The 27157-nt window shown below is 45.6% G+C and overlaps 2 protein-coding genes across 3 annotated transcripts in view; both read right to left on the reverse strand.

Annotated features, from left to right (window-relative positions):
• syne1 (spectrin repeat containing nuclear envelope protein 1) overlaps positions 1 to 4915 on the reverse strand; it is a 440240-nt gene extending 435325 nt beyond the window's left edge. The window contains exon 1 of the mRNA XM_033026154.1: positions 4695 to 4915. Within this exon, the coding sequence (XP_032882045.1) occupies positions 4695 to 4761 (67 nt within the window). The 5' untranslated portion in view covers positions 4762 to 4915. The remainder of the gene's footprint in view (positions 1 to 4694) is intronic.
• A 5301-nt stretch (positions 4916 to 10216) lies between these two features.
• Positions 10217 to 25396, reverse strand: LOC116976347 (cytochrome c oxidase subunit 7A2, mitochondrial). 2 transcript variants are annotated; one of them, XM_033026172.1, is made up of 4 exons: positions 25241 to 25395; positions 17577 to 17666; positions 12216 to 12300; positions 10217 to 10441 (listed from the first exon to the last, which is right to left on the reverse strand). In XM_033026172.1, exons 1-4 carry the CDS (start codon positions 25268 to 25270, stop codon positions 10386 to 10388), a joined length of 261 nt encoding a protein of 86 aa, XP_032882063.1. In that variant the 5' UTR covers positions 25271 to 25395; the 3' UTR covers positions 10217 to 10385. The 2 variants fall into 2 exon arrangements, with proteins under 2 accessions (XP_032882063.1, XP_032882062.1); XM_033026171.1 differs by lacking the exons at positions 10217 to 10441; positions 12216 to 12300 and adding an exon at positions 15516 to 15566 and having other exon boundaries at positions 25241 to 25396.
• Between the last annotated feature and the right edge of the window lie 1761 nt (positions 25397 to 27157).

Here is a 27157-nt window from a genome sequence, read left to right on the forward strand (position 1 = left end):
CAGGCAACACAACGGCTCACAGCTACAATGACTCAGCTTCCCCCCCCCCCCCCCCCCCCACCCCCCCCCCCACCCCCCCCCCACCCCCCCCCCACCCCCCCCCCACCCCACCCCCTCCCCCCATGAATGCTCCAATTTTCCTCCCATATCTCAAACCACACGCTGGCTGTTAGGCTGATCAGCTACTGTAAAGTGTGTCTATTGTGTAGGTCCATGCTCGGAATTGGTACCATCATTGGTAGGATGAGGGATAATGTGGGGGAATGGGAATAAATGAATGAACCTCCCTTCTATTGACTTATTTATACCTCACGTTGTCTCGGCAAGGCCAGCAGCATAATCAAGGACAAGTTGCACCCTGGCCACTACCTCTTCCCCCCTCTCCCATCAGGCAAAAGGTATAGAAGTGTGAAAACGCACACCACCAGAGAACAGCGCTGCAGAGAACTACTATCTACCTCTTTGGTGACCCTCCAACTATCTTTGATTGGACTTTGCTGGCTTTACCTTGTGCTAAATGTTATTCCCTTATCATGTATCTATATACTGTAATTAGCTCGAGTGTAATCATGTATTTGTCTTTCTGCTGACTGGATAATACTCGACAAAAGCTTTTCACTGCACCTCGGTACACGTGACAATAAACTAAACTGAAACTGAATGGGGTGAAGGGATTTCCCTGAGAGCCAGCATAGAGTCAATGGGCTGAATGGCCTCCCAAGTCCTAGGGAATAGTTCACTGAAGAAGGGTCTCGAACCGAAACCTCACCCATTCTTTCTTTCCATCGGTGCTGCCTGACCCGCTGAGTGACTGCAGCATTTTGTGTCTATCTTCGGTGTAAACCAGCATCTGCAGTTCCTTCCTACTAATGTTATAGGAGAAGAATTAGGCCATTTGGCCCATCAAGTCTACTCTGCCATTCGACGATGGCTGATCTATCTTTCCCTCCCAACCCCATTCTCCTGCCTTCTCCCCTTCTCCCCATGAGCAAGGTAGTTCAACAAGAGGACTTTCATATCTGCCCCCACCACCACTCCAGATACCAGGCACCCACCACCCTCTGTGTAAAAACATACTTGCCATGTGCGTCTCCTTTAAACGTTGCTCTTCTCACTTTATGGCCATGCTCTCTAGTCTTTGACATTTCAATCCTGGGGTAAAAAGATTCTGACTGTCTACTCTATCTATGCCTTTCATAATTTTATATACTTTTTAGTTTTAGAGATACAATAGCCACCGAGTCCGCTCCGACCAGCGACCCCCCGCACACACTAACACCATCCTACTCACTCTAGGGACAATTTACAATTTAACCAAAGCCAATTAACCTACAAACCTGTACGTCTTTGGAGTGTGGGAGGATACCGAAGACTCCGAAGAAAACCCACGCAGGTCTATGGGGAGAACGTACAAACTCCGTACAGACAGCACCCGTAGTCAGGATCGAACCCGTGACCTTGGCGCTGTGAGGGCAGCAACTCTGCCACTGTGCCACCCCGGTCTTCTTCTACCAGGTCTCTCCACGAGCATCTTACTCCATAGCTCCAGAGAGAACAATCCAAGATTGCCCAACCTCTCCTTGCAGCCAATACCCTCTAAACCTGACCCTGCATCTCCCTCTTTGGTCTATTTCTGCCTTAAAAATATCCACTGACCTGGCCTCCCTGTGAGTCAGGGGTTATGGGGCAAAGGCAGGAAAATGGTGTTGAGAGGGAAAGATAGATCAGCAATGATTGAATGTCAGGGTCGACTAGATGGGCCGAATGGCCTAAATCCCCTCCTGGAGCTTATGAACATGACCAGATAACTGCGTTCACAGCTTATCTCCAGCTTCCCTCTGATACTATTATATCACCCTTCCTGTGTCTTACCAACCTTCCTTCGCCTTCTTCCCACTCCTAACAAAGTATTTCCAATCTGAAACACTGACGATGTTTCTCTTCCCACAGACAATCGGAACCCACTGAGTATTTACAACTTTCTCCGTGTTGTTTAAACATTTCCAGCACCTGTAGTTTTCTTCGTGATTTTCATCACTTTTTCCTCCCAACTTGTTATGTTTATAAATATATTTTTAGATTTCCAGCAGCCGTCGTCTTGTTTGTGATTTTTGTCGTTGTCTCCCAGTTCTCCGATCCCTCCCTCCATCCCCCCTCTACAACCTTTTCTGTTTTTTTAATAAATATCTATTTTAGATTTCCAGCAGCTTTAGTTTCATTTGAGATCTTCATCTCTTTCTCCCCCAGTTCCTCCCTCCCATAATCTTTTCACAAGTCCACAAGTTATGGGAGTCGAATCAGGCCATTCGGCCCATCGAGTCCACCCCGCCATTCAATCGATGCTGATTTCTGCCTCCTAACTCCATTTCCCTGCCTTTCCCCCCAAAACCCTTGACACCCGTTCTAATTAAGAAATTGTCTATCTCGCTCTTAATGCTGAGTCCATGAATCGCAGACTTCAAGCAGTCATTCCATGCAAAGGATATGCAACAAAATACTAAACATGACTACTTTCATTTACATGACATTGCTGTGTCCCAAACATTATGGTGCCCTGAAATGGGGGGGGGGGGGGGGGACTATGTATAAACACAGCTGTAATTTCTACATGGTGAAACCAAAATGGCCTTTATTAAAATCTGACAATGTGCACTTTAACCACGTGTGATTTTTTTCTATTACAAATCTCAAATTGTGGAGTACAGAGGCAAATAAATAAATGATGGGCCTTTGTCCCAAACATTATGGAGGGCACTGTGTATAAATATAAGATTTCCAGTAGCTGTAGTTTTGTTTCTGATTTTCATCACTTTCTCCAAGTTCCACGCTCCCTCTCCACAACATTATCCTGTTTTTTCAAATACCTGTATATATATATAAATATTTTAGATTTACGACATCTATAGTTTGGCTTGTGATTTTCATCTCACTTCCTCCCTCTCTCTCTCTCTCGCTACTTGTTTCCTCCCCCAGGGTGGGTTGCAAGGTACAGGTTCACTTTTTACTCTGCCTCGGGTGAAAGTCGACTCGAAGGGTCTCGACCCGAAACGTCACCCCATTCTTTCTCTCCAGAGATGCTGCCTGTCCCGCTAAGTAACTCCAGCATTTTGTGTCTATCTTCTGTTTAAACCAGCATCTGCAGTTCCTTCCTACACACACTTGTAATCTCTGTCGGTTGACTAGCTGAGAATGGACTCGCCAATGCTACCAGCAAGGCGGTCGGGTTTTAAGGAGCAGAAGAATCGCTGGAGTAACTCAGCGGGACAGGCAGCATCTCTGGGGTGAAGGGAGTGGGTGACGTCTCCAGAGATGCTGCCTGCCCCGCTGAGTTACTCCAGTTTTTTTTGTGTCTACCTTTTATTATTAACCCGGCATCTGCAGTTCCTTCCTACACAACTACAACAGAGGCAGCCGACAGGGAACGGCGTTGTTTGATTTAACTGAAAATGCCCGGCGCCTTGGAAACACGAGTAAACAATTAAAAGAAGATCTTTTCAAAAACTCGCTGGTGATTGCAGAGTCCAGCCGGGGTTTTTGTTTGATGCCTTCGTTTGGCATCCCTAGCGACCACAGTTCAAGGGGAAGCGTGGCTTTACCTGTACACAGACATACTCCCCCCACCACCACCACCCTTGGCCCGAAGCATGGTTTAATGCCGGAGTAACTCAGCGGCAGCATGTCTGGAGAGAAGGTCGAGACCCTTCATCACAAGTTACTGACTGCAGCATTTTGGTGTAAACCAGCATCTGCCGTTGTTTCCTGCTCATGGATCATTGCTGCGTGTGTGTGACCTGCCATCAGTAATCTGTCTCTCACTGTATCCGAGACTTGAGTCAGTTAAAGCTTTGCTGTGGACCTGTAGCTTTCTGCATCAGTCATTGAACCTTCGACGCCCCACCACCCCCCTCCTAAACATAGAAACATAGAAAATAGGTGCAGGGGTAGGCCATTCGGCCCTTCGAGCCTGCACCGCCATTCAATATGATCATGGCTGATCATCCAACTCAGTATCCTGTACCTGCCTTCTCTCCATACCCCCTGATCCCTTTAGCCACAAGGGCCACATCTAACTCCCTCTTAAATATAGCCAATGAACTGGCCTCAACTACATTCTGTGGCAGAGAGTTCCAGAGATTCACCACTCTCTGTGTGAAAAATGTTTTTTCTCATCTCGGTCCTAAAAGATTTCCCCCTTATCCTTAAACTGTAACCCCTTGTCCTGGACTTCCCCAACATCGGGAACAATCTTCCTGCATCTAGCCTGTCCAACCCCTTAAGAATTTTGTAAGTTTCTATAAGATCCCCCCTCAATCTTCTAAATTCTAGCGAGTACAAGCCGAGTCTATCCAGTCTTTCTTCATATGAAAGTCCTGACATCTGCACTCTCTTTCCCTGCACCCACAGGGGTTGGTTTGCCAGGGGCAGAGAGGGTTAAAAGCCTTTTATGCCAACCAGGGTGCATCTTATGTCATCCGAGACACAGGTGTCTAAAAGGTGCAGCAAGCTGATTCAGCAGCCTGCCACGGCCACTGCATAAGTTGTTTGCATTAGCGAGAGTGAGAGAAAATATATAAACTTGCAAAAAATTGGCGCAATGTGCATTGATGCTACAGGAAGGGATCCCTCGCTGTGACATTGGCAGGCTGTTGTTTCACACACACAATAATAACAATAATGATAATTACTAAACCCACCTTGCAGTTTCTGCATCACGTTGGCGATGTCTCTGGGAGATCTCCCGTAGTGGCGAGAGGTCGCCATCCCGGCAGCGGCAGCTACAGCGGCGGCTGGGCACAATATCTGGCCGGGCGGCGGTGCAATAGATCATGGGCATCAGGAGGCGGCTCGCCTCTCCTCCCCCCGGTATCACTGGGGCGGCCCCGCACGGCTGAGTCACCGCTCACCCACCCACTCCCGCCCACTCGCAGCTCAGACACCGCCGCTTCCCCACTTCCTTCCTCAAACAAGGCTGCAGCCTTCCAAGTCACCTCGTCCCCTCTTCCTCCCTCTCACCCTGCCTCTCCCTCTCTCCCTGCCTCTCCCTCTTTCCCCTCTCCCCACCTCTCTCTCCCTCTTTCCCTCCCCCCTCTCTCTCACTCTCCACTCTCTCCCTCTTTCCCCTCTCCTCTCTCTCTCCCCCTGACTCTCTCTCCCCTCTATCTTCCTCTCCCTCTCTTTCTCCCTCCCTCTCTCCCCCTGGAAATAAACGGTGGGATTTAACGCTAATCCCGGCCTTCTTGAGAACGATTAAAGCCAAGGTCGGCTGATTATCCGCTGTGATGGATCGGCGGAGACAAGGAGAGGCGCCGACGAGCGTTGAAGTGCATCTCCAGGTAGCCGGACAGAGCAACCAGTGCAGTGAGCGGTCCATGGCTTTCTCAGGGTGACCGCTCCCGCTTATAGTGGCTGTGTTTACGGCAGGCGACCTGTGTGCAGAATGTAGAATTCGCTGCAATTTTCAACCACAACAGTAATTTGCAAGGAAAGATTGTCGAACTGAAACGTTAATTCTGTGTCTCTCATCCCTGATGCTCCCTGCCCGTGGTCATAAGAGTCTTACAGCACGGACACCTGCCCTTCGGCCCATCGTGTTCTTGCAGTACTTTGGAAATTCAAGTGTTTGTCTACATGATTTTTTTAAATAACCAAGAAAATAGGAGCTCTTCAGTCTGAAGAATTCACAAAGTTTGTGTCTCACCTGCAATCCAGCCTTTCCTCAGAAGATGTAGAAACGAGGAACTGCAGATGCTGGATTATAAAAAAGGATAAACAATGCTGGAGTAACTCAGCGGGTCAGCCAGCATCTCTTGGGAACATGGATAGAAACATAGAAAATGGGTGCAGGATGACATACGGCCCTTCAAGCCAGCACCGCCATTCATTGTGATCATGGCTGATCGTCCCCAATCAATAACCCGTGCCTGCCCTCTCCCCATATCCCTTGATTCCACTAGCCCCTAGAGCTCTATCTCACTCTTTCTTAAATCCATCCAGTGATTTGGCCTCCACTGCCCTCTGTGGCAGAGAATTCCACAAATTCACAACTCTCTGGGTGAAAACGTTTTTTCTCACCTCAGTCTTAAATGCCCCCCCCCCCTCCCCCTTTATTCTAAGACTGTGTGGTCCCTGGTTCTGGACTCGCCCAACATTGGGAACATTTTTCCTGCAGGCGACGTTTCGTGTGGGATAGAAGGGTCCTGACCCGAAACGTCACCTGTCGATGTTCTCCAGAGATGCTGGCTGACCCGCTGAGTTACTCCAGCACATTGTGTCCTATTTTCCAGAAGATACCTGCTGCTGGTTAGGTCCAGGAGTTGGCCCGTGGGATCCGCCACTCCAAGTAGTATGTGGGTGAGGTCGGTCGGGGCTACAGGTGCTCCATTGAAGGCATTTTATCAGGATGCATCACAGCTTGGTTTGGGAACAGCTCCATCCAAGACCGCAAGAAATCGCAGCGGATTGTGGACGCAGCCCAGACCATCACACAAACCAACCTCCCTTCTATTGACTCCATATACACTTCACGTTACTTCTGCAAGGCCAGCAGCATAATCAAGGACGAGTCGCACCCTGGCCACTCCCTCTTCTCCCCTCTCTCATTGGGCAAAAGGTATAGAAGTGTGAAAACACACACCCCTCCAGATTCAGGGACAGTTTCTTCCCAGCTGTTATCAGGCAACTGAATCATCCTACCACGACCAGAGAGCAGTGCTTAACTACGGTACACAAAATTGCTGGGGAAACTCAGCGGGTGCAGCAGCATCTATGGAGCGAAGGAAATAAGCGACGTTTCGGCCCTTCTTCAGACTCTGTGCTTAACTACTATCTGCCCCTTTGGTGACCCTCGGGCTATCCTTGATCGGACTTAAGTAATTTTAGCATTACTTCTATAGGATCCTCTCTCATCCGTCTAAATTCCAGTGAATATGAGCCCAGTCGATCCATTCTTTCATTGTATGTCAGTCCCGCCATCCCGGGAATTAATCTTGTGAACCTACGCTGTACTGCCTCAATAGCAAGAATGGCCTTCCTCAAATTAGCACACCAAAACTGCACACAATGAGCAGGGCCTGGGCTCGGCAGCTTCCACCTGCGGACTGGGTCATTCTGCATCCAGCCAATCGGCCCGCCTGGTCTTTTGACTATCCCAGTAAAAGAGGCTGTATCAATCAAGGCCCTCAGTTTAATCACATCAGTTTGTCTCAGACACATAAGGCAAGTCCCACAAAAGGAAAACGTGCAGATACTGCCATCTTCTGGCCTTCTAGTGTCGCTGCAGCTCCACAACACAATTCCATTGACCGTGTCGGAAAGAAACTGCAGATGTTGGTTTAAACCAAAGATACACATAAAACTGGAGTAACTCAGCGGGACAGGCAGCATCTCTGGAGAGAAGGAATGGGTGACGTTTCGGGTCGAGACCCTTCTTTACCATACTGTACCTGTGAAATTTCCACTTCCCCGAATATTGTTCTGCAGCAACTTAAACCTAATTTAGCAGGACGTTTAATTTTAGCATTACTTCCTTTACCACATACCTCAAGAAACAATGACAGGTTGCTACGTCTTGAAGAATTTCACAGCTGAATTATTCAGTGCATTCACTGTTACCATAAAACATCGGAGCAGAATTAGGCCACTCGGCCCATCCAATCTACTCTGCCAATCATAGCAGATCTATTTTTCCCTCAACCCCATTCTCCTGCCTTCTCCCTATAACCTGACATCCTTACTAATCAAGAACCTATCAATTTCTGCTTTAAAAATACCCATTGCCTTGGCCTCTACAGAAGGCGGGACAAAAACATTCAGAATATTTACGACTGAGATAAGGCTGAGATAATTTTGACAAGCGAGGACGAAGGTTACGAGTTGGCCCCTTCAGCAGGGCTTCGGTTCTTGGATGAGATCACCGATTCCATCGCCTACTATGAACAAAATCCTCATTGCAAATACCTTGTCAAGCCCACTCACAATCTTGCATGTTAGAAAGAAAGCCCATCTGCGCCTCAACTTCTTGGAAGATTGAGGAGATTCAGTATGTCTACGAATACTCTCTTGAACTTCTACAGCCTACAGTAAAGAGCATATTACCTGGTTGCATCACGGCCTGGTTCGGCAACTAGAACACCCAGGATAGAAGATTGCAAAAAAACGGTGAACACTGCTCAGCCCATCAATGGTACTGACCTCCCCACCATTGAAGGGATTTACAGGAGTCGCTGCCTCAAGAGGTCAACCAGCATCAACAGAGACCCACACCATCCTGACACTCTAATTTCACTCCTGCCATCGGGAAAGTGGTACAGGAGCCTGAAAACTGTAATGTCCAGATTCAGGTTCAGCTTCTTCCCTACAACCATCAGGCTATTAAACACTGCAATCTCCAAATAGGCACTGAGCTACACAGACTTGGGGGTGGTGTTTTTGTTTGTTTTGCACTATTAATCATAATCATCATAATCATTTATTAGCCAAGTATGTTTTGCAACATACGAGGAATTTTATTTGCCATACAGTATTACCAATAAAGAGCAACAAGACACCCAAATATATTTTTAACATGAACATCCACCACAGCGACTCCCCTACATTCCTCACTGTGATGGAAGGCAAAAAAAGTTCAATCTTCTCCCCTTCTTTGTTCTCCTGCGGTTGGGCCACTCAAATCTTCCATTGTTGTGGCGATCTTGGCTCCCGCAGCCGGCAGTTGAGCCCTCCGCATCGGGGCGATGAAGCTCCCGCATCGGGGGATCTCAGCTTCCCGCGCCGGGCGATCGGACTCCCGAGTTGGGGGCTGGTTGAACCTCCTGCAGCTTGGAACTTCCCGAAATCAATCTCTACCCGAGACTGCGAGCTCCTCGATGTTGAAATCCACAGGCCGCGGGTTGGAGCGTCGATCCTAGGCAAGGGATCGCAGGCTCCGATGGTAAGTCCACGTCCCCGCGGTGGGGCTCAAAGTCAGTCTTGAGCAAGACCTCCAGCTCCATGACGTTAGGCTGCAGAGCGACCAGAGATACGATCCGGAAAACAATCGGATCCTCGGCCAGGTAAGAGATTGAAAAAAACTTACCCCCAAACCCCCTCCCCACATAAAACAAACCAGAGAACATTAACACATACTTTTAAAACACACTAAAAATAACAAAAAAGACAAAAGGACAGACTGTCGGCGAGGCAGCCATTGCTAAAAAAGCTTTATTGTGCAGTATGTATTGTACTTTGTTGTCTTTTTGTTATATTAGTCAAGAATGTGTAAATATGGTGATTACAGAGTACTATGTTTACATATGTGTTGTGCTGGCTTTAGTTCCCTGCTTTGTCTCCCCTCTTCCTTGAATAAACATTTTACATTTGTGATATTATATTCTTCTATAATTTTTCACAGAATCTCAGTGATGTTGGAAGGTCGCAACCAATGCTTCCGCAACGAACATTCCTTCAACATTCCACCATTAGCATCCATGTCTTCAGCAGGTTTAGACGCAATGCCAGCAGCATTCACATCCCACAAGTGAATAAACGGGAACCTTTTAGACGGTGATTCAATGAACGGAACTTACAACCACGAGTGCAGTAGACTCGAGACCAAAAGGAAAATGAATCATACTGCTGTGAACTTTGTGTAGGAAGGAACTGCAGATGCTGGTGTACACCGAAGATAGACACAAAGTGCTGGAGTAACTTTGGTCAGGCAGCATCCCAGGAGAGAAAGAAAAAGTGACGTTTTGGGTCGAGACCCTGCTTCAGACTGACCTATTCCTTTTCTCTAGGACCCGCTGAGTTACTCCAGTACTTTGTGTCTATCTTCAATTTAGATTATTGTCACATGTACCAAGGTACAGCAAAAATTCTTTGTTGCGTGCTATCCAGTCAGCAGAAAAACAATACATGCTTATAATCGAGCCATCCATAGTGTATAGATACATGATAAGGGAATAATATTTAGTGCGAGATAAGTCCAGTAAAATCTGACCAAAGATAGTCCAAGTGAAGAGAGTTTTATTGACATATGTCCCAGAAAGAACAATGAAATTCTTACTCATTGGTCACCAGAGGTAGATAGTAGTTCAGGACTGCTCTCTGGTCTTGGTAGAATGATTCAGTTGCCTGATAACAGCTGGGAAGAAACTGTCCCTGAATCTGGAGGTGTACAGAGAACTTGGTGCTTTATAGAGGCTTTAAAATTTTTAATGAAATTGTGACAAACACCAAGTGCGAGATTAATCACTTTATTTCTTTGTTACATAAACCTTGTCAAATAGGTTACTGTTCCTGCAAACCATGAACAGTCAATCACAAGATCAGATCCCTGAAGAGTTACCGTTTAGTTAAGACAGGGCTGTGCAATAAAACGGAGTTACAGACATGATTGTGAACAAACGCTACTTCTTACTAGGCAGGGCAATGTCGAAGAGTTTGTACAGAACATAAATTGTACCTGAAATAAGTGAAAAAAACATAATTAGTTTCAGCATTTGCCATCAGACATGCAATAGTCGTTCATCACAGTCAGTTTACCGAAAGCAAGTAACCCTTGCATTCCCTCCCTCCATCCCTCCCCTACCCGAGTCGCCCTACTAGTTTCACTGTTTGTATCCACTCGTTATCACCTTCTCCGCAGCCAACAATGGACCATTGTGGGCTCCACCTTTCCCAGAGTATCGTTGCTGCCTTTCATTTGTCCTTTTCATACCTTTAAATTCATTTGTTCTTTGTACCTTTTCATATCTCTAGTTTCCCTCTCCCCAGATTATTAAGTCTGCAGAGGGTCTCGTCCCGAGGCAACCCCCTTTTCCTTTTCTCCAGAGATGCTGCCTGACCCGCTGAGTTGCTCCAGCATTTTGTGTCTATCTTTACTGTATACAGTTTTCGCCGTGTTTTTAAGATAAGAATCCCCCAACCCACTTCCTCCTACCCACCAGATTGTTACTCCCGAGTCACAACATGTCTTGCTCCTGGAAATAGGAAAGATAAGACACAAAGTTCCAGAGTAACTCAGCGGGTCAAGCAGCATCTCTGGAGAAATAGTATGGGTAATGTCTCGGTTTAGGAGCCTTCTTCAAACTGGGGGATAGGATGGAATTGAGGAATGTGGAAATGATTTCAGTGGGGGCAGGAGCGGGCTGAAACAAAGGGTCTGCCAGGCCAGTTCTGCTTATGGATTTTGAGGTGAAGGTAAAATTGGGCCGTGCGGGGATAGGGAACGATGAGGTTGGAGGAAGTGGAGGGGTAGATTGCTGGAAGTGATAACATCAGAGATGGCCTGAGAGATAATGGCCTGGTGCTCATCCGTGGGGTCATGGCCCAGGGGTAAGTGGGAGGAGGGGCACAGGGGTTGGCGCCAGGCCTCAGTCCAGAGGAGGTCAGCTCGCCAGGCTACCACGGCACCTCCCTGGTCAGAGAGTTTGATGATAATGTCGGCATTGAGGATAAGAGCCAGGAAACCATGTAGCACCTTTGCAGCCTTGACTTTCGTTAGGCTGCCTTTGGAGTATTACGTACAGTTCTGTTCACCCATTACAGGACAGATGAGGCGGCTTTGGAGAGGGTGCTGAAGTGTTTTTCCAGGCCGCAGCTCGGATTAGATAGGGTTCCCTTTAAGGAATGTTGGACTAGTTTATCTGAAGGATTGAGGCTACAGGAAGACCCAATAGTACTTTATAAAAAAATTATGAAAGTCATAGATTGGGTGGACAGTCAGAATTCTTTCCCCAGGGTAAAAATGTCAAATCAGTATGCCATACACACATAAAGAGTGCATGGTTTTATGGTCAGAGGGTAAAAGTTTAAAGGAGATGTGTGGGGCTGGTATTATTTCTCCACAGAAAGTCACAAGTGCCTGGAACACACACACTGCCAGGGATGATAGTGAAAGCATATACAATGGTGTTTTAGCTAGGCACATGAATATGCGAGGAACAGGGGGATATGGATCACGTGAAGACAGAAGGGATTAGTTTACTCGAAAATCATGTTCGACACAAACATTATGAGCCAAAAGACCTGTTCCTGTTACATAATCACAACCCCAAGTTACTGGACATCATTGGGCCCCAGAGGGCCCGAGATAACATTGGAACAGTATCAAGTTCATTTGTCCATTCTTGGCACCAGACAGAGAAAGCTTTCTAGCCACTGAGTGCTAGACAAGGATGCAAATGTGAGGTTTCATAGCTAACCCCCCCCCCCCCCATTCCGTACACGAGCCTTACCCCCAACAGTGAGTGCCATGGTCAGCCTGTAGAGGATGGCATCGGAAACCCCTCCTTTCAAGTGGATGGGCAACCCGTTGTCTGCCTGCAACGACAAAAGTAGGAATCAAAAAAGAAATGGTGTCAGGATCTGGTAAGGGGGGGGAGGAAAAATACGAAGTTGGTATATCCCTTTTGCACGGTTTTCATAATAGACCTTTTGTGTTTTTCTTTTTTCTTTCTTTCTTTTCTAGGGTCTATTTCTTAACTCTTTTCCCTAACTAATGGGGTTTTTTTTTTATTGATCACTCTTTTACACTAACACAACTTTCCCTCACTTTCTCTACTTTCTTTATTTCTATCTTTCCTTAAAGCTTAAAAAATGAAGGGGTACAATAAATGTAATAAGATATATCTGGCTTGTACGACTGTAATTTACTGTACTTCTAATAAATAAAAATATTTAAAAAAAAAGAAAAAAGTAGGAATCAAACTCGTGTGCCAGTGTCACGAGGAAAACCCAATCACCCAAAACTGGTGCTGGCTTTCATAGAATTGAGATACCGACTCAGATTCCCTACTTATTGACTACAAATGTACCGTGCACAATGACCAGACTCTTAGGAAAGACAACGACAAGCTGGAAACCTCAAGGCCATATGAGCTGCCAGAGGAAGCTATAGAAGAAATAAAATTAGGACTTTCAAAGGACAGTTGGTCAGATATATGATAGGAAAGGTTTAGAGGGATTTGGGCCAAATGGGACCAGCCTAGAATGCCAACTTGGTTGACATGAACAGTGTGGGACAAAGGGCCCATCTCCACATTATGGAGCTCAATGATTCTAATAGATCACTCACATCCTGAGCATAGCAAGGTGAGTGAAGGGAGAGGTGGAGGAAGAGTCCAAGCTTGACAAGTATTGACAGTGGCATGGCAGGATAACTCACATAAGTTCATGTGACAGGAGCAGAATTAGGCCATTCGGCCCATCAAGTCTACTCCACCATTTAATCATGGCTTATCTATGTGTCCCTCTTAACCCCATTCTCCTGCCCTCTCCCCATAACCCCTTACACCATTACTAATCAAGAATTTGTCAACCTTCACTGTAAAAATATCCATTGACTTGGCCTTGGCAATGAATTCCACAGATTCACCAGCCTCTGACTAAAGAAATTCATCCTCATCTCCTTTCTAAAAGTAAGTTATTTTATTCTGAGATTATTGCCTTTGCTCCTAGACTCTCCCACTAGTGGAAACATTCTCTCCACATTCACACTATCCAGGCCTTTCACTATTCGGTACATTTCAATGAGGTACCCCCTCATCCTTCTAAGCTCCAGCGAGAACATGAAATAAGTTGATGAAGTGTTTGTGAAGTTGGAACGTGCAAAAATTAATTTCAGGATACAGCCAAGTTATTCTGGCTACATGTTTCAGATTAGGATATCGACCATTTTGCATTGTTTATGGTTATCTCACAGAAATGCTTAAAATTCCATCGTCCAAACTCCCGCCAAGCAGAGGTGTTATGCAATACCTTAGTTATCCGTTTATAAATGATAAATGACATGCCTTTGTTGGGCAACATCCAGCCAGCTTCTTGACCACACCAACTTAAGCAACCTTCTCCAACTATTACTCAAACCGCCAAGTCTTGCTTGCATTCTATTACTAAATGAACACTGCACTCAGAGCAGCTTGTGTTCCCTGCAGGAAACCCTTTGCTTTCATCATCAGTACAGAAGGATTCGTGAGGACATACATTCCAGGGTGTGTCCAAACTGTTGCTACAATAGAGCTGGTGCTCAAATACAGAGCCAAAGGGACAAGAGGAAATAATTTCAGCCACAGTACTCCGTGCCTGGATATTATCCATATCATTCAACACTGGAATGGAACAGAAATCAATTAGACTTTACAAATGGTGGTGATCTCCAGGTTCCTTTAAGCCATTGTACCATTGCCTTGCACCATTCCACAACCAGTTCATACCCAGCTTGCTGACCAAGGTTTTAATCACCTGTCCCAATGTGACACCCACCCAATTCTATCTAACAATGCTACAAAAGTGCTTTATTGCCTCCCTATATTAAAGCCACTGTCCTGAAGCAGGTGGCAACAAATGGGCTCTGGTTCTATTTACAGCCACTGCTACATCTATGTTCTTCCAAAGTAATTTCCTTCCAGTAACGGACACATTTCAACATTCAAACAGTCCCAGCAATGCGTTTCCTTGTCTGAGCCTGCCGTGAGCCATTGGCAGATCAAATATTGCACAATCTACCTCTCGCAGTAATTGCAAGTGGAGTGCAAAGCAACTAGGTTTAAGGTGATGGGGAAAATATTTAATAGGAATCTCGAGGGGTGACGAGCTGCCAGAGGAGGTAGTTGTGGCAGGGACTATCGCAACGTTTAAGAAACAATTAGGCAGGTATATGGATAGGATAGTTTTGGAGGGATATGGGACAAACGTGGGTAGGTGGAACTAGTTTGGGATATGACGGTCGGTGTGGGCAAGTTGGGCTGAAGGGCCTGTTTCCATACAGTATGATTCTATCACTCCAATTAGGGTGGCACTGTAGCGCAGCGGTAGAGTCACTGCATTACAGCGCCAGAGACCCCGGTTCGATCCTGGTGCTGCCTGGTCAGAATTTGTACGTTCTCCCTGTGACCACGTGGGTTTTCTACGGGTGCTCCAGTTTCCTCCCACGCTGCAGACCTACAAATTGTAGGTTCGGTAAAATAGTCCCTGGTGTGTAGGACAGTGCCAGTGTACAGAGTGATCGCTGGTCAGCGCAGACTCGGTGAGTCGAAGGGCTTATTTTCACGTTGTATCTCTGAAGTCTAAAGTCTGCCCATTCTGCAGTGCCTAAAGGAAGTGCTCTCTCTGGATGAGGATTAGTCAGCTCTCACACAATAAGCCCAATAAAGCCACACGTTTGGAAGAAAAGATTAAAGAAAGATTGAAAGAAAAGTGGATCATGCAGTTTCATGCAGCATTAAAGCTGAAGTGAAGAAAAAAAATGCTGTAGTAATGCTTTGAAGTGTCTTCACAATTGGCTGGTCAATGTTCAACATAACTATATGGAACGCACACATTCCACTGGGAGGTGATGATTCTTTGCTGGTCAGACACTTTGTAGAGACCAGCTAACTGGAGGAATGGAAGTGTTCGTCCCTCTTCCTCGGAAACTCAGCAACCTCCGATGTGCACCTCAATGCCTTAGGTTAGTCAGCCAACTATACTATTTATAGGCATGCAGCCAAAAAAAGCCAAACCTAATCACAATCCAAGCTCACACCTTAACTACTGACCGTGTTTCTAGAGACAAAACGTTTGTTGGAAGCGCAAAAACAAATTCATTTCTTCACAAAGAAAAAGGGAGAGAAAATTTTTTAATTCACATTGGAAAAGCAAGTATTTTGTACACGTTTAAGGTCAACTATACAAGTTAAATATATTGAAGCTATTGAAAATGCTGATAACCCAGTACAAGTACAGTATTGACAATTCAATTCAATTGACAATTTCAATTTTTGAGGCAGGTTCTATCGCAATGTTTAAAAACCCTTTGGGCAAGTACAAGGATAAGATAGGCTTAGAAGAATATGGGCCAAACTTTTTTCACACAGAGAGTGGTGAATCTGTGGAATTCTCTCCCGCAGAAGGTAGTTGAGGCCAGTACATTGGCTATATGTAAGAGGGAGTTAGATGTGGCCCTTGTGGCTAAAGGGATCAGGGGGTATGGAGGGAAGGCAGGTATGGGATACTGAGTTGGATGATCAGCCATGATTATATTGAATGGCGGTGCAGGCTCGAAGGGCCGAATGGCCTACTCCTGCACCTATTTTCTATGTTTCTATGTCTATGTTTCTAAACGCACACAGGTGGGATTGGTGTAGATGGGGCATGTTGGTCAGTGTGGCCATGTTGGGCCGAAGGGCCGGTTTTCACGCTGTCCAACTCAATGACTCAGTTTACTTCAAAGCATTTTCCAATATACATTGCTCCTTAGTTGGGCAAATGAGTGCTTTTCCAATCTACACAACGCGAGATAGACAAAATGCTGTAATTACTCAGTGCGACAGGCAGCATCTCTGGAGAGAAGGAATGGGTGACGTTTCAGGACTCGACCCGAAACGTCACCCATTCTTTCTCTCCAGAGATGCTGCCTGTCCCGCTGAGTTACTCCAGCATCTTGTGTCTATCTTCAGTTTAAAGCAGCATCTGCAGTTCCTTCCAACATAACTTGTATCTGTAGGAAGGAACTGCAGAAGCTGGTTTAAACCAAAGATAGATACAAAAAGCTGGAGTAGCTCAGCAGACAGGCAGCATCACTGGAGAGAAGTAATGGGTGACATTTTGGGTCGAGAGCCTTCTTCAAACTGAGAGTCAGGAGAAAGGGAAATGAAATGAGAGATATAGAAAGTACATAGAACAAATGAATGAAATATATGCAACAAGCAATGATGATCCAGAAAGCCAACAGCTTGTATCTAGTTTTTGTGGTGGAATAGCTACAGGGAATACTTTCTCCTATTACTATGTTGTAAATTACCTCAAAATTAATTTCAAGGTGTACCCTCAGATTGCACTCTCAAGAAGTTTAAAATGGCTGATTTTGATGCAAGCACCCAATCCCTTTAGATCTTAGATGTAATCTATTGATAAATTTGACTATACAATGATTAAAATTTGATTGCAGATCTCACCCTGGCAAAATGTGAGCTTAAGTAACAGGGGGCCACAGTAATGTGAAAAAAATGAATCTGCAGGGCTTTCCTTTAGCTTGGTGTTGAAATCCAAGCCATTTGGTGGGTGCAGCAGAGGGGGATCATGACATGGCAGTGCCTGGAACTCCATTTTGGTTACTGGTAGAAGTTGACTACCCACCGTTTTAAAGTACGACTAATTTACGCATGACATAATAAAGTGCTGAATCCATGCAACTCAAACCCGACACTTTCCATCACTGGTATTTACCTTACCACCCGTTAAAGAGTTATCAGTCTCTACTAGTTAATCAGTAGCTCATTTTGTATTGCATCATGTAAACTACCAGGATAGCCAAAAGCGAAAGGACCTTCCAATATTCAATTGTTTACAATTCCTATGCACAGTAAGAACAGCAGAAATCAGCTTTGATTCCTACATAGAGTATTGAAATAATAATTTAAATGTTAAATGCTTGCTGGTTCATTTGCACTATGGCGCATTAATTCTCGTGATCTCCTCCCACACCATGTTCTACAATGTGCCCAGAAGCTTTGAAAACTTATGACGCAAGTTATTAGCAATACAACGAGAGCGAAACTTATAAGTAGGGTTCACCTGCCCCAAATAGCCCCAACTTATTACACGCACGCATCGCTTACCTGGAAGATCTTCTGCTTCTCGCGTACCCTGTTCTCCACCCCTTTGCGGGCTGCAGTGCTGAATGTTCGCTGTGAAAGCTGATGGAAGGCCTGAGGGGAAACGACAAATGGAAATGTTCAGATATGAAGAGCCAAGGGTGACTCCTGAACCCTTTTTTTGGTCAACATTCATGACTCTGAAGAGAGATGTGCAGGATTCTGCAACTGGATATAGATAGTTTGAGTCAGTGGTTGAATACTTGGCAAGGGGAGTTTAATATGGCGAAAGTGCGAGGTCATACACTTTGTTAAGAGGAACGCAAAGGCACACGATAATCTGAATGGAAATTGCTACCAGATACAGTGGGATCTAGGTGTTATTGATCATGGATCACAAAGGTTAGTCAACAGCTGCACGATAGCTTTTGAATCGAAAGTTACAGTGTGGAAACAGGCTCTTCGGCCTACCGTGTCCGTGCCGACCATCGATCACCTGCTCACACTAGTTCTGGATTATCCCACTTGCGTACTCATTCCCTGCATGCTCGGAGCAATTTGCAGAGACCAATTAACCCACAAACCCGCACGTTTTAGGAACGTGGGAGGAAACCGGCCGGAGAATTTGGAGGATATCCACGCAGTCACAGGGAAAATGTGCAAACGACACACTGACAACACCCGAAGTCAGGGTGAGGCAACAGCTCTACTAACTGGTTGGGAAGGTGAATAGCATTTTGGCTTTTATTGACAGCATTTAAAAGTTTAGAAACAGGGAATTGTACTGGTGTTGGTGAAACCATACCTAGAGTATTGTGTAAAGATTTGGTCTTTGGTAAATTCAAATCCATAAACTGGCATTGGAGGCAGTCCAGAAAAGATTTAATAGGCTTCAAGATCAAGTTACATTTATTGTCACATGGGCTAATTCCTGGGAGAGGGAGGATTATTCCCGTCACATGCAGCTAAAGAGGTTGGACATATGTTCTTTGGATCTTAGAAGAATGAGGGGTGATCTTATTGAAAGATAGATGATTATGAGGGGTCATGATGAGGTAGATGTTGAGATATTTCTGTTAGTGGGCCTGTCTCAAACAGGGGTAGTTACAAGACCATGGGCAAATGTTTAAAACTGAGGCATAGGAATTTCTTCTCTGAGTGTGGCAAACATATGAAATTCTCTGCCCCTGAGGCTTGTGGAGGCTAGATCACTTGAGGAGGCAAATAGATGTATTGCAAGGTCAAAGAGTTGAGGATATAGGGAATCGGCACAGTGGTTGGAGCAGGCATGAGGGATCAGATGGCTAATTTTAACTGATTTCTTGTCTTCTGCATTTAAATTCAGCAATGGTGGCAAATTCGCATGTCAGGATGGAACATTCTAATGCACCTGATTGTACGAGTGCCAGGGATTATGGGGAGAAGGCAGTAGAATAGGGCTAAGAGGGAAAGGTTGATCAGCCATAATTGAATGGTGGAGTAGACTTGATGGGCCAAGTCACCTAATTCTCCCCCTATCACTCATGAACCTGCCACTCTTCTTTCGGCAACAGCAGCAGTCTCTTTTCAGAGTCTGCGACAGCGGCAAACATTGGGCAATGGGCTGCTTTCAAGGTGGCGACAGATGGAGGAGAGGATCGTTGCCACCAGGACAACAGGCACTCAAGTCCAAGATAAGACTGCACTCTTAAGAATGTTGACATTTTTTGGGCACCAGAAACCTAGTGATTCTGTGTACTGTCTTGAAGTCTATTACAATACAATCAATGCACTTTTGTACTTATCTGTGATTGTGCTTATCTAGAGTATGATTTTACTGGATGGTGTAGTACAAAGATTTTCACAGTGCTTAGGTACATAGGTACATATGACAGTAAAGTATCATCATCTAGCGTGGTGGCTTGGGAGGACTCGGATACCCTTGAGAAGTCCTGGTGAGTGTAGGAAGGAACTGCAGATGCCGGTTTACACCGAAGATGGACACAAAATGCTTGAGTAACTCAGTGGGGCAGGCAGTATCTATGGAGAGAAGGAATGGGTGATGTTTCGGGTCAGGAGTCTGAAGAAGGGTCTCTAGTGTATTTTGTAATTGGTATATATTATAGTGTGTGAGTGTCAGGGCAAAAGTGCATTTAGTATTGCATACAAAGGGCTAATCTGGCAAAATGGTTTGTTTTAATAATAATAATAATAAATTTTATTTATGGGCGCCTTTCAAGAGTCTCAAGGACACCTTACAAAAATTTAGCAGGTAGAGGAAAAACATGTAAGGGGAATGAAATAAATAGTAGAGACATGACTAGTACACAAATTAAAGACAGAATTCAATTCAAAACACAATATGAGGCGATTAATGCACAGATGAAAAGGGAGGGGGACGTGGGGCTAAGGATAGGCAGAGGTGAAGAGATGGGTCTTGAGGCGGGACTGGAAGATGGTGAGGGACACGGAATTGCGGATCAGTTGGGGGAGGATCAGTCTGTGCATTCTGTATTTTCCTCATATGCTAATGCAGGCCATTCAGCCCATCAAGTCTATGCCAGATCAGAGCAAAATCAGATCAGAGTAGTAGCTCTACTCAAAAACCTCCATTTGCTATGGTATTTTATTTCATTCACATTTAAACTATAATATTTTATTATTAATGTTTAATGTTCTACGTGTCCTTGTATGTGTACATACTTGGCCAATAAACGTATTCATTCATTCATTCAACTGAACAGACAAGTCACGCAAAATTCAATGGCAAAGGAGTGACATGTATTTTCACAGAAACTAAATAGGACACGTAAAATGAGGTGAAGAACTGAGGCAATTATAAAACACAGAAATTGTTCCCAACAGCCTGGGAAATGGAAAGTTTTTTAAATGTACGTGGAGGAGCTGGAGGTTAATAAATAACATACAACACCACATCACAGGAACAGGCCCTTCGGCCCACAATGTCCATGCCGAACATGATGCTCAGTTAAACTAATCTCCTCTATGTGTTAGAAACATAGAAAATAGGTGCAGGAGTAGGCCATTCGGCCCTTCGAGCCTGCACCACCATTCGATATGATCATGGATGATCATCCAACTCAGTATCCTGTACCTGCCTTCTCTCCATACCCCCTGATCCCTTTAGCCACAAGGGCCACATCTAACTCCCTCTTAAATATAGCCAATGAAATGGCCTCAACTACCGTCTGTGGCAGAGAATTCCACAGATTCACCACTCTCTGTGTAAAAAATGATTTTCTCATCTCGGTCCTAAAAGACTTCCCTCTTATCCTTAAACTGTGACCCCTAGTTCTGGACTTCCCCAACATCGGGAATAATCTTCCTGCATCTAGCCTGTCCAACCCCTTAAGAATTTTGTAAGTTTCTATAAGATCCCCCCTCAATCTTCTGAATTCTAGCGTGTACAAGCCGAGTCTATCCAGTCTTTCTTCATATGAAAGTCCTGCCATCCCAGGAATCAGTCTGGTGAACCTTCTCTGTACTCCCTCTATGGCAAGAATGTCTTTCCTCAGATTGGGAGACCAAAACTGTACGCAATACTCCAGGTGTGGTCTCACCAAGACCCTGTACAACTGCAGTAGAACCTCCCTGCTCTTATACTCAAATCCTTTTGCTATGAATGCTAACATACCATTTGCTTTCTTCACTGCATGCTGCACCTGCATTCCTACTTTCAATGACTGGTGTACCATGACACCCAGGTCTCGTTGCATCTCCCCTTTTCCTAATCGGCCACGATTCAGATAATAGTCTACTTTCCTGTTTTTGCCACCAAAGTGGACAACCTCACATTTATCCACATTATACTGCATCTGCCATGCATTTGCCCACTCACCCAACCTATTCAAGTCACCTTGCAGCCTCCTAGCGTCCTCCTCACAGCTAATACTGCCCCCTAGCTTCATGTCATCCGCAAACTTGGAGATGTTGCATTCAATTCCCTCATCCAGATCATTAATATATATTGTAAATAGCTGGGGTCCCAGCACTGAGCCTTGCGGTACCCCACTAGTCACTGCCTGTCATTCTGAAAAGGACCCGTTTACTCCTACTCTTTGCTTCCTGTCTGCCAGACAGTTCTCTATCCACATCAATACTGAACCCCCAATACCGTGTGCTTTAAGTTTGTATACTAATCTCTTATGTGGGACCTTGTCGAAAGCCTTCTGAAAGTGTTGGTGATCTATATCTCTCCATTCCCTGCAGATCTCTGTGTCTTTCTAAAAGCCGATCTAAATATCACTATTGTATCTGCCTCCACTCTCATCCAAGGCACCCATCGCTCTCGGTGCAAAAAAAACCCAAAAAACGTACCCCACCCATCTCTTTTGAACGTTGCACCTTTCACTTTAGTCTTTTGACATTTCCACACTGGGAAAAAGGTACTAACTGTCCACCCTATCGATGCCTTTCATGATTTTATACTTCTACCAGACCTCCCCTCGTCCTCCAACATTTCAGAGAAAACAACCCAAAGCTATCCTTGTAGCTGATACCATCTAATCTAGGCATCATTCTTGAAAATCCCTTCTATATCCTCTCCAAGCCTCCCCATCTTTCTTGCAATGGGTCAACAACAATAATCATGAAGTAATGCTGAACATTAATAAACCATCCTTAATACGTTATCTGTAGAGGTAGTGAAGGCTGGACAATGTCAGAATTGGGCAGCGCGGAGGGGCAACGGCAGAGTTGCTGCCTTATTGTAGCGTTGTTACAATCCCTGCCATCAGTGGCGCTCCAGATCTGCCAACTGAATTAGGCGTGGGACTCAAGAGGCTGTGGGGTGGGGGGGTGGGGATGGGTAAACTGCAGGTTTTTTTATGTTGTCAGGGAGGATTTCCTCTTACAACAAGCTATTGCATCGCTGGATTTGAAAGTCGGGGCTCAAATTCAAGGCCTTCAAAATCACGGATCGCAAGTTCTGGATAAGACAAAAGCTATGTAGGATGTTTATTTAACATCTTATCTAGTTTTTGGTGTAATTTAATTTTAATCTGATGATGCGAAATAAGTTAATTAGGCTCCGATATCGGCAACATGATCATCATCTGTAATGTGTAATTGTCTATCCATGATCACTATTTTCATGCTAAATATCTGACTAAAAACTTCCACAGTACATACAGATGTACATATATTTAACATGTCGGCAGTATGTATGTCTGTGTAAAACGGCCCTTGTCCTCCTCGATCACAGCTTTTGAGTTGTCAATAGAAAAACAATAGGGAACAAGATGCTAATTTCCTAGTGTGAAAATTACCATAACTTTTTTTAATACTGAAGATATGAAAGTGAATTAGGTAAATATTAAAGGGTTTTTAATGCTTTATCTGATGGGATAAATTACAGGCTTGATTTTAAAAATCTCAAAATGTTGTAACATTCCTACTTACAGCGCCTGCCTCATAAAGGCTGGCAATATCATCAAGGACCCACACCATCCTGGCCACACACTCATCTCCCTACTACCTTCAGGTAGAAGGTACAGGTACCTGAAGACTGCAACGATCAGGTTCAGGAATAGCTACTTCCCCACAGCCAACAGGCTACTAAACTTGGCTCGGACAAAACTCTGAACATTAATATCCCATTATCTGTTATTTGCACTTTATCAGTTTATTTATTCATGTGTGTATTTATGTATATAATGGTATATGGACACACTGATCTGTTTTGTAGTCAATGCCTACTATGTTCTGTTGTGCTGAAGCAAAGCAAGAATTTCATTGTCCTGTCAGGGACACATGACAATAAACTCTCTTGACTCTTGAGACCCGGGTTTGATCCTGACTATGGGTGCTGTCTATATGGAGTTTGTACGTTCTCCCCGAGTGCTTCGGTTTCCTCCCACATTCCAAAGACATACAGGTTTGTAGGTTAATTTGCTGTGGTAAAATTGTAAATTGTACCTAGTGTGTAGGATAGTGCTAGTGTACAGGATCACTGGTCGTCGTGGACTCAGTGGGCCGAAGGGCCTGTCTCCACGCTGTATCTCAAAAATAAACTAAATTAGGCTGAAAGCTGACAACTTTAGTTAAGATTGGTTTATTTATAGACCCCACACATCATGATTAAACCACATAAATCCAGAAGCTATTTTGGTTTAAGGTGCTCTTCCAGTGGACAATTCTAGCCACTGGAAATGTTACACCTTGATCACAAGACTCAATAGATTTTTTAAACAAAAGGTCAGGCCTCTCCAACACTGTAAAATACATTTTGTATCTACAGGGTCTCACTTGACAAGAATATGTATATATTTTTTTATATTTCAACCAATTTTTAATCTTGTACATCCTAATATATTGCAAACAAAATATATGAAAACAGCTTACTTCCTGCCAGAACATATGAAACCCTCTTCCTTCTTCCCTCTCAACCCCATAGTCAAGTCATATTTATTTATATAGCACATTTAAAAAACAACTCTCATTGGCCAAAGTGCTTTACATTTGTTATAAGAATAGTATAAACAAACAAACTACATACATATAGCCCTCGCTCAGTGGACGTCAGGAAAGGCTTGGGAGTATAGATAAGTTTTTAGTCTTGACGTAAAGGAGTCAATGGAGGGGCAGTTCTGATGGGATGGGGGATGCTGTTCCACAGTCTAGGAGCTGCAACCGCAAAAGCGCGGTCACCCCTAAGCTTATGCCTAGACCGCGGGATATTCAGCAGGCCCAAGACGGCCGATCTGAGGGACCTGGAGGTGGAGTGGTGGGTGAGAAGACTTTTAATGTAGGAGGGGGGCAAGCCCATAGAGGGCTTTGTAGACATAGAGGAGGGTCTTGAAATGTATACAGAACCGCATACTCCTGCCTTCTCCCCATCACCTTTGACACGCTTAGTAATCAAGATCATATCAATCTCAGTTCATAAAATATCCAAGGAGTTGACCTTCACCACCATCTGTGGCAATGAATTCCGGATTCACCATCCTCTGACTAAAGAAATGTGACAAACGGTCAATTTGTTCCACAGAAGCTGTCTGACCTGTTGAGTTCCTCCAGCGTTTTGTAATTTTCATTTACATATTTTTCCTCAGTTACAGCTAAACCATAGGTATTGCTCTTTTTCGGTTCCCCCCCCCAAAGAACCCGACACTGAAATCCTCACCCCATCATTGCTCCCCCCACCTACACCAAGCCCTCCTTTCTCCCACCTCCTCTCCTGACCACCCCTCTCTCCATCTCTCCTCTCAACACCCGCCACCCCCCCAAACCCCCTGTGCTTCTCTCCCCAAGCTCCACACCTCTCCCCACTCACAACCTTCTCCTCCCTCTCACCCCCACCCCAAATCCTGTCTCTCTCTAACCCCTAACACGCCCATCCCCACTCCATCTCTCTACCGCCAGACACCCCCTCTTCCCCCACAACATCCCCACTCTTTCTCTCTCCCCTCCCCAGCCACCCTTGTCTTCCCCTCACCCACCCTCCTTCCCACCGCTTCCGGACGCCCCACTCTTTGCCGGGGTCTCGAATTTCTCGCCCACCACCTCCAGTTTAAATTCCATTTGGAATATTTTGGAGGACCAGGAAACCAAGAACCAAGCCCGGTTGCTGCTGCTCCTCCTCCTCCACCAGGGGTGCCCCCACCACCCCTCCTCTCCTGCCCTCCTCCCCTTACCCCTCCTCTCCTCTCCACACCCCACGCCCCCTCTCCACACCGCCCTCTCCTCACCCGGAGGCCGCGCGTCGCCAGGCCGCTCATGTCTCCGTGACTCCGCGCAAGGACACACAGAGGACCACAATCCCCCGCGCTTGCAGGGAGAGGCGGCGGAAGTGACGCCAATGCAGTCACATGCAAAGATCATAGAGGAGCGCTCCTCTATGATCTTTGGTCACATGGTCCACACGGAGCGTTGATCACGTGGTACCCGGCAAGACGCTGATCACGTGGTGCCCGGCAAGACGCTGATCACGTGGTGCCCGGCGATGCGTTGATCACGTGGTGCCCGGCGATGCGTAGATCACGTGGTGAGCGGGAGGCAGGTAGAATCAAAGATCTTTGGGTAGAATGATATCATCACGCTGCATGACGCCATCACGCCCGCCGCCCCCTGCTGGCGTGAGGGTTCATAAGGTCATAAGGGATAGGAGTAGAGTTAGGCCATTCGGCCAATCAAGTCTACACCGCCATTCAATCATGGCTGATCTATCTCTCGCTCCTAACCCCATTCTCCTGCCTTCTCCCCATAACCCCTGACACTAGCACTAATCAAGAATCTATCTATATCTGCCTGCACTGTGGGAGGATGGTGTTGACCTTGTTGGTGCTGGTTGGGAGCCAGGCTTCACCCTCACCTCTCCTCTCCCACTACATGCTCCACACACCAAATCCCCAGGCTCCATCCCCCTTCCCACAACTTCTTCCATATTGATAGACACAGCGTGCTGGAGTAACTCAGCGGGACAGGCAGCATCTCTGGAGAAAACCAATGGGTGACGTTTCCAGGTCGAGACCCTTCTTCAGACTGAGAGTCAGGGGAGAGGGAGACACAGGGGACGAAGGGAAATGTGGAATAGATCATTGTTAGATCGAAGGTGACAACAAAGTATACAGAGATAACATTTAATCGGGGGGGGGGGGGGCAGTCCGACTGGTCAGAGAACTAGGATGTGGAGGGATGAAGACAGAGGAAAAGCAAGGGTTATTTGAAGTTAGGGAAATCTATATTCATACAGCTGTAGTGTAAGCTGCCCAAGCGAAATATGAGGTGGTGATCGTCCAATTTGGGTTGGGCCTCACTCCTCTGACAGTGGAGGAGGCCCAGGACAAAAAGGTCAGTGTGGGAATGGGAGGGGGAGTTAAAGTGTTTAGCAACCGGGAGATGAGGTAGGTGTAGCGGCAGATTTTTATATTGTTCAAGAGATTGCTCCCTCTAATTTTGTTTTGTCAACATTTTCATGGTTTAGGCAGACTGCGCGGAGATGTTCAGCGAAAAGGTCGCCGAGCCTGCACTTGGTCTCTACGATATATAGGATATCAATATTTTTAGCTTCAAGTAACCCTTGCTTTCCCTCTCTCCCCCACCAGTTCTCTGACTGTTGTCCTGATTAATTTTACCAATTGCATGCCCCGTTGTGAATCTCTGTAATTCTCTGCCACAGAAGGTAGTTGAGGCCAGTTCATTGGCTATATTTAAGAGGGAGTTAGATGTGGCCCTTGTGACTAAAGGGATCAGGGGGTATGGAGAGAAGGCAGGTACAGGATACTGAGTTGGATGATCAGCCATGATCATATTGAATGGCGGTGCAGGCTCGAAGGGCCGAATGGCCTACTCCTGCACCTATTTTCTATGTTCCCTCAGCCTACAATGAACCATTCTGCAATTCCTTGATCGTCGTATGCTTTGATCTCTCGTTTTCACATCTTACCCTTCCCAGGCATAAGCTCAGGGGCGACCGCGCTTTTGTGGTTGCCGCACCTAGACTAGGAAACAACATCCCTCTTCCCATCAGAACTGCCCCCTCCATCAACTCTTTTAAGTCTAGACTTAAAACTTATTTCTACTCACAAGCGTATCTTGAGGTCCTCTGAGGAGCGCTGTATGTATGTATTTATGTATGTATTGTTGATCTATGTACCACTATTTGT

This window comes from Amblyraja radiata, chromosome 8 (genome assembly GCF_010909765.2).
Source record: "Amblyraja radiata isolate CabotCenter1 chromosome 8, sAmbRad1.1.pri, whole genome shotgun sequence".
NCBI classification, from domain to species: domain Eukaryota; kingdom Metazoa; phylum Chordata; class Chondrichthyes; order Rajiformes; family Rajidae; genus Amblyraja; species Amblyraja radiata.

Coding starts and splice junctions, on each gene's coding strand:
- LOC116976347 (XM_033026171.1), bottom strand. CDS start 25,373: ATGATCTTTGCATGTGACTGCATTGGCGTCACTTCCGCCGCCTCTCCC. Junction 17,667..25,240: donor TGGCGACGCGCGGCCTCCGG/GTGAGGAGAGGG, acceptor GTTTCCCCTCAG/GCCTTCCATCAGCTTTCACA. Junction 15,567..17,576: donor AGAAGCAGAAGATCTTCCAG/GTAAGCGATGCG, acceptor TTCTTTGTGAAG/AAATGAATTTGTTTTTGCGC.